This window comes from Coturnix japonica, chromosome 3, assembly GCF_001577835.2.
Source record: "Coturnix japonica isolate 7356 chromosome 3, Coturnix japonica 2.1, whole genome shotgun sequence".
Classification (NCBI taxonomy): Eukaryota; Metazoa; Chordata; class Aves; order Galliformes; family Phasianidae; genus Coturnix; species Coturnix japonica.
The window spans coordinates 98,719,710-98,726,917 of NC_029518.1; the positions used below are offsets into that span (position 1 = coordinate 98,719,710).

The window sequence follows — 7,208 nt, forward strand, 5'->3', positions numbered from 1 at the left end:
CACCTCTCCTATTTTTGTGTTGTTTGTTTGCTTAACCCCGCTACATCTTAATAATTCAAGGGCCATTTACTTCTTATATAGAATAGTTCGCGTTATGGACTTTTAATTAAAGCCTGGGAGATTCTGAGCGCAACTCAACGCCCACTTCGTGTAGGGTGTAAGCAGAAAGAGATTTACAGCCCCCGGGGTCCCTTCCGTGTCCTGAATTTGCGGGCCGGGAGGGTCGAGCGGGGTTATGCGTTATCAAAAGTATCAACTATGAAATTGATTGCCTAGAAAAAGTCCCCCGATCCTCCTTAAAAATCTCATTTTACGATCGTTGTTCTTTTTGGGTCCCTGTCGGAGCACACCTGTTATTACGGCACTCGAGAAGGGGGAGAGAACAAAGAGGGGCAAAGCTGGCAGAGCCCACATTGGGTCTCGTATCTCAGCGCTATGGTGAGGTCCACGACTGCAAACCAACGCAGATGAGCGCTCGGTGCAGCGAGAGTCGAGAGAGCAATTCACTGTGGAACTGCCACAGGTTCTGCTGCAGGGCGGACTTGGTGTTTCAGGTGGAAGGAGGGACCTGTGTGTACTTTGTTGGCTTTTTTTTTTCCTCTTTCATTTTTCTATTTCTTGTTTTTATTTCTACACCGAATTTTGCTTTTTTTTTCCCCCTTTCCATTTTTTTTTTTCTCTTATTTTGGGGCTGTGGCGTGTTTAAGAACTTCTCACACACACACGTATATATTTTTTCTTTCCACGATAATGAAACCAGCAAACCAGTGATTCCCTTCCCTATTATTTCAACCTTATATTGGCTTTTCTGAGAAGCTTAGCTCATCCGACTCTTATCTCCACCTTTCCAACTCTGATATGATATAGGAGAAAATCACGTCTCCCTCCAAAAAAGGTGATGGAGCAATTTTTTCCCGTGGATCTTTCCACTTCTTTCGTTTCCTTTCCCTGTGCACTCCAAAGCGCACTCACACGGCTGTTCCTTACACTGTGCGTGGCTCAGCCTCTCTCCTAATCAATAGCCCGCATACCTAAAGGGCACAACATACAATTACAAACTCTCCCCTCCTTTCCCTCAGCAGCTGCCGAGGAGGGATGATGAGCAAATCCTGCAGCCTGCTGGAGTGCTGCGCCTTGCAACTCGATGGCGCAGAGCTGGAGGTAAATACGAAACGCCATCTTCCCTCCCTATTCACCCCCTCCTCTTTTCTCACCTTATCTCTGGGGTATAGGTCTGTGCACACGCTTTATGTGCGTGCGTGCACTCCGCTCGCTCCATCAGCAACGTGGGTTAGTTGTTGTAGTTAATGAGAAGACTCCTGTCTGATTTTCTATCTAATTACGCCCTCCTGCTGGGTTTTTGTACAGGATATTCGCTCAGCATGCTGGCAGTTAATAGTCACAGAGAGGATCGTAAAGATTTAATTAGGACTGCATGCGGAAACGTGGAAAAACAACTCAGACTTTTAATTACTAGACTTCTTTAGTTAAAAGTGATACCAGGGGTTACTTTATAAGAGAGTTGGGTGCTTTTGGTGTGCGACTTAACTTTCCGTGTCTCTTACTGGCACACAGGAGGGACGGCCGTGAGCATGGGGAGGAGAAGTGGAGATGTGTGGTTGAAGGGGGGAGGTGGGAGACGGGGGGGGGGGGGGGGCTCCTGATATGCTTAGAAAACTGAGAGAGGAAGATTGTCCTCCCTCCCCTCTGCTAATAATCTGATAGCATGGAGCTTCCCTTATACCGTATATGTAGATATATGTACACATATATATGTAGACAAGCCATATGAATACACGTCATATATATATATACATACCATACATATATATGCCACACATATATACCATACACAGACATGTCACATAGATACATAAATCCCCCTTCTATATATGCATGTCGCATATGTATACACCTACACCTTATCCAACAGCAAGGGAAATATTAGAGGAAATCCTAAAGAACGACCCTTTCCTGTTTTCCTTTAAGCCCGGATTTTCCCATCGTTGCCCTGTCTCTTTTTAGTAGAGCCCTGCTTTGGTCTAGATGGTGAAAAGAAATGGGAATCATCTGGAGTTGCAATGGGATTTTCCAGCATCGCTATGAAATAATGCAAATTTGTTTCCCAAAAGTAGGTCTTGGCTCTCCCCTCCTGACGGCCGTCAGCGGCAGATTGAGAATTCCGCTCGAAAGGGGCAGCAATAGCAATACAATACGTCCTGTTTACAATAACAGAGCGCTATCGTGTTGCAGTCACTTAATTCTAGCCCTGGACAATGGCTTACACATGGCCTGGATTTGGTGTTTATATAATAACCACTGTTTCTCTCCGTCACGCGCTCCCCTCCTCTCTCTTTTCTCCCCTTGACAGCCCAACCTTTTCTCATGGCATCTATTTAATCAGAGGCACATAAGTTAAAGCAGAGACACACGTCTGACCTTATAGCAGTTCAACTTTTAGGACATCATTAAATAAATAAATAAAAAGCGTTTGGAATCATTTCTGGAAACACTTTCTTGGATAATAATAATGGGAATCCTCATAGCCCGAGCGGAACCTGATCCATATTAAAATTCTCGGTGGAAATTTGCCCGGCTTCATCTGTCATTGGTGGGGGGACGAGAATAGAAAATGCTGAACAGTAGGAGAGGACTGGGCTGCTTTCCCCGCTGCCTGAGCTAACTTGCAGTTGGACACCTCTCCCTTCACGTGTTTCTCCTTGGGATACCCTCTCCCTCTTCCCCTCCTCCCTCAGTTTGCCACCAAACTTTTACAAAGAACGGGCCGCTTCCAGTCCCAGAGCCTTCAGCATCCCGAGCAAACAGCTCGGCCCGCAGCCCCAGCTGCTTCTCCCCGTTCCCATCCCTACCCCAGCCGGGGAGGCAGCCCGTGTGCGGCAGCAGCTGGCTGAGCTCGGATCCGCGGGGCTGTTTCGTTGGGAAAGAAGGGAAAAGCTCCTGATCTGAGCTTTTCAATTCTTCTCTCTCCCTCTTTCTTTCTTTCTTTTTTTCCTTCTCTTCTTCTCTCTTTCCTTTTCTTTCTTTCTATCCTCTTCCCTCCTTCCTCCCTTCCTTCCTCTGACTCTTTCTCCCCTTCTCCTTCTCTCTCCCTTCCCTCCTTTCCCCCTTTCTTCCCTTCTTTCTCTCTTTCTCACAAGAGCCAACAATTACCGGCTTTTATTTGGAGAATGTATAAATAGCAAAGCACAAACAGTAGTTAACGCCTCCCGTTTGCTGAGAGAGAAGGGCAGAGGGAGCAGATCCTCTTGCTGCATTCTCGGATGAATGCGAGCCGAGACCTGCACACCACCCCCGTGGGGCTCAGGACTACCCCCGGGTCTCCCAAACCAGCTTAGAAACCCATAGAAACCAATGACCCGTCGGTCATGGAGCTCGGAGGCAGCAGCACAACCGGGCAGAAAACCTCCCTGTCCCTCAAGTCCACATCTCCAGACAAGCACGGGGGTTTTTGCATCCCTACGACAGTCCTCAGGCTGATGCCATTCATCCCCTCTGCCAAGTTGTTCATTACGATTCTTTTCTTATTATTCTTCCTCTCTTCTTTTCTCCTTCCTTTCCCCTTGCCAGTAACTTAGAGATCTACACCTCCTTCCCTCATCCCTCCGTTTGCTTATTCCAAGTTTTAATACATATCTTCTTCGTACCTCTGATAGATACACTTGGAAGAAAGAAAGGCAGCCCCTCAAACCCCGACTTTCTGAAGCCCGATGCCGGACCCGGAGGCTTCATCCTCCCACCCCCCCGGGGCCGTGCCTTGTTCAAGCAAGGTGCCAACCGCCCCAGCACCGAAGCTGTTAAGGGTCATTCCGTTTTTAGGAAGCAACACGTGACGATGAGTTTCGAGTGGGATGGGGGGAAGGCTGGGAAATGCTGCTCTTTCTTCCCCGTGAAACTCCTTTGTCATCCAAAGGAGCGAACAGAACTATGTAAAATCATTGCTGCCCTAATAATTGTGCTTAAAAAGGGAGGGATGGGGCTGGCTCGGTCCCGATGGCCCCTCTCGGTTTGGGTTCTGTTGATATTATCCCTCATTCACCAATGGAAGGGGGGAAAAAAGTAAAGAAAAGGAAAAAAAAAGTGGTAATTTGACAGTTTCATCACAGTCCCTGGAGTGCAGGAAATTAGCGTGGGGCGGGGGGGGATGGGGGGGGGCGAAGGGGGAGTCGAGATTGCATGGGAAATAGCTGGGATTTGAAAAGCCAGGCTTCAACTCTGCCAGCTTTGGGAGCACGTGGAGCACGCAGAGCCTGCCTGCCCCACGCACTCTACTGGTTCGCGTGCGGTTTGCAGCAGACAGCTGGCAAAGCGGAGCCCGTGCGTGACAACGATGAAATAAATTCGCCTCAAACATAAGAAGTCTTAAAGAAAAGAGGGGGGGAGGAAAGTAGGGGAGGGAAAGGGTAATATCATCATCATCTCATTGCGACAAAAAAGCATTTAACCTACACCAAAACCGCTGTAAACACTTCCCAACTGGAAGGCATTGCCCATAGAGAAAGAAGCGTGGTGCCTTACCTGGACCTCCTCCATCCCCGGGTGCCCGATGCCGTGCAGGGAAAGGCTGTCCCCCATGCCGGAGTCAAGGCCATGGTGAGCTGAATGCAGCAGGACATCTGGCCGCCGTACCGAGTGGTAGTCCCGCCTGGGGTCCAGTCCCGAGAGCTGGGGCAGGGCGGCCCGAGGCTGTGGCAGCAGTGACCCGGTGTCTGATCCCACCTCTTGCCTCTGCCTCTGTCCCCAGGGGTGCTGCTGGGGTTGATGCAAGGGGTTTAGGGAGTAGGGGTCATTGACATGGGAGTAAGGGTCCTGGCTTTGGTGGTAAGGAAGAGGCTGGTAGGGGGGTGGGAAATAAGGCGGCTGGAAATCCGAGGACGGGGTGTGAGAGAGCGGAGGAGCGCTGGAGTAGGGTCCCTGGGAGACGGATCCCAGCTGGGACAGCCTGGAACTGTGGCTGGGCACTCCATCATGCCGGTCCTACAGGCGGGATGAAAGAAAGACGACAACAACAACAACAAAAAGTGGAGCTTTTTCTTTTTTCTTTACCCTTCCCCACCCCCCCCACCCCCCTTTTTTTTTCTTTATATATATATATATAAAGAACGCAAACCCAGAAATAAATCACCCACCCAGAAATAAAACAAAATAAGGGAAAAGTAAAACCATGGTGAACCACTGGTAGTTGGTTTCCCTTCTCCCCCGTTGCAAGCCGTGTCCCAGCGCTTCGTACCCAAACCTATGCCCAGGAATAATTCGGGAAGGGCGAAGAGGGGGGAGGGAGAGACGCTTCATGTCATAATTAAACATGTAGGACTGATGCTCCGTACACGATGTGTGACTCCGCTCTACTAACACAGTTCTCTCTCCACCGGTCCCCAAAATAAAACTAAAAGTTGAACGAATATAAGAGAGAACCCTCAAAGCCATCCTTCCTCACCACCCACCCCTTGTCCTGCCCGAAGTTTCCCAGCGTCTCTTTATTCCCTCCATTGAAGCCCTGCAACTCAACATCAACGACCCATCTTCACATGGGAAATAAAAAGACCCGAAGGGGAAAGTTTGCGCTTCTCGGAGGAGCCCGAGGTAAGGAGTTGTCCGAGAAAAGACTTGGGAAATAATAATAGTAATAATAATAATAATAATAGTAATAATAATAACAATAATGATGATAATAATAATATCACAGGGACCCTTTGTATAAAAGAGTCTAATAGTAATAATAATAATAATCAGAATAAAAATGAAACATCTGTACTGAACAAATCCAACCGCTATGATTTCTAACAGGAACTCCCAGTGTCTTTTTGTCTCTTTTTCCAGTATTATATTCCGGAGAAAGGGGTGGGAGGGGATGGGGGAGGGGATGGGGGTAATTGTAATGTAAAGTCTTTTGGGGTGGGGGGGGGTTGGGGGAGAGAAGCATGTGGAGGCTTCAGAGGAAAGGTGGGAGCGGACTTTTGTCCCACTCCCGTCGCTCGGAAGCTGAGAGGTGAAAATACAGAAGAAAAAGAGCTATTTCCACCAAGTGCAGCTCGTACCCCCACACATAGGGTTTAAAAAGAAGAAGGGGGGGCGGGGGGGGGGAATAAAGTTTTTTCCCTGCTCTCCTCCCCCACCCCCCTCTTTCCTCCCCCCAAAATCTCAAATGGAGAACCACAATGCAAAAAAGGGAAGAAGCAGCTGCAAAGCCCTCCAAATTATTGTGCTAAATTTACGCAGCCAAAAGGCGTTTTAAAAGAGAGAGAGGGAGAGAGAGAGAGAGAGACAACAGATCGAGAGAGAGAGAGAGAACATGCAATTCTAGTACAACATGGATCCAAACTCACCATGGCGGAATAGGTGTGGACTAACATCTGGAAATAAAAAAAGTCTTGTAATAGCTAAAAATCAAAGACTGTGGCGATAATATTTGGAAGGGAAAAAAATAATATATATATATTGATATATATCAAGGAGATCTGCAAAGGGCCGTGTTGGATACAGGAGAACAGCTTGAGGTATTTCGGAGACTATCCATCAAAAAAGGAAAAAAAAAAAAAAAAAAAAAAAAAAAAAAAAAAAAAAAAAAAAAAAAAGAAGAACCAATGCCCCCAAAACCGAGCCTGGAAACCTCTATCTACATATATATGATTCACCCCTCCCTCTCTGTTGGTCTTTTTTTTTTTTCTGGTATTTTTTTTTTTTCTGGTATTTTTTTTCTTTTTTTTCTCTCTTTTTTTTTCTCTCCTTTTTTTTTTTCTTTTTCCCCTTTGAGCTCCCAAACGCAATCCTCTTCAACCCAAGGCTGGGCTCAGACTGCTCCTCTACCCCTTCCTCCCTTTCCTTCCCTACGCCGCCTCATAATAATTGATATTCATGACTATTAATATTACACGACTACTTTAAAGGGAGAATGCAGGACCAAATGGAGCGTGAAGCTGGCAGCCAGCTCGAGAGCTCCCCTACTATTGTAAATGACGTTCATTCAGTGGAGAATTACTCGATGTAATCAGACGAGGGGGGCTGGCAGGGGCAGAGTTTGGGGAGAGGGAGAGGGGGGAAAAAGTTTAGCAGGGAAGAGGCAGAACTTCAATTAACTCGAGCGGGGGAAGACGTGGAAAGCAGACACTGAGCAGGGAAGGGAGATGAAGCAGTGCTGGAGGCGAAGAAGAAGAAAAAAACGTATTTCTTTTTTCTTTTTTTTTTTTTTT

General features: G+C 47.4%; 1 protein-coding gene across 4 annotated transcripts in view; it reads right to left on the reverse strand.

The window, feature by feature from the left end:
• TFAP2B (transcription factor AP-2 beta) overlaps positions 1-7,208 on the reverse strand; it is a 30,984-nt gene that overhangs the window by 20,678 nt on the left and 3,098 nt on the right. For 2 of the 4 annotated variants that reach the window (XM_015859864.2, XM_015859865.2), the window contains exon 2: positions 4,537-4,995. In XM_015859864.2, the coding sequence (XP_015715350.1) occupies positions 4,537-4,995 (459 nt within the window). Of the gene's footprint in view, positions 1-4,536; positions 4,996-6,344; positions 7,191-7,208 lie in introns of those variants that run through there. The other 2 variants (XM_015859866.2, XM_032443746.1) reach the window with 2 other exon arrangements.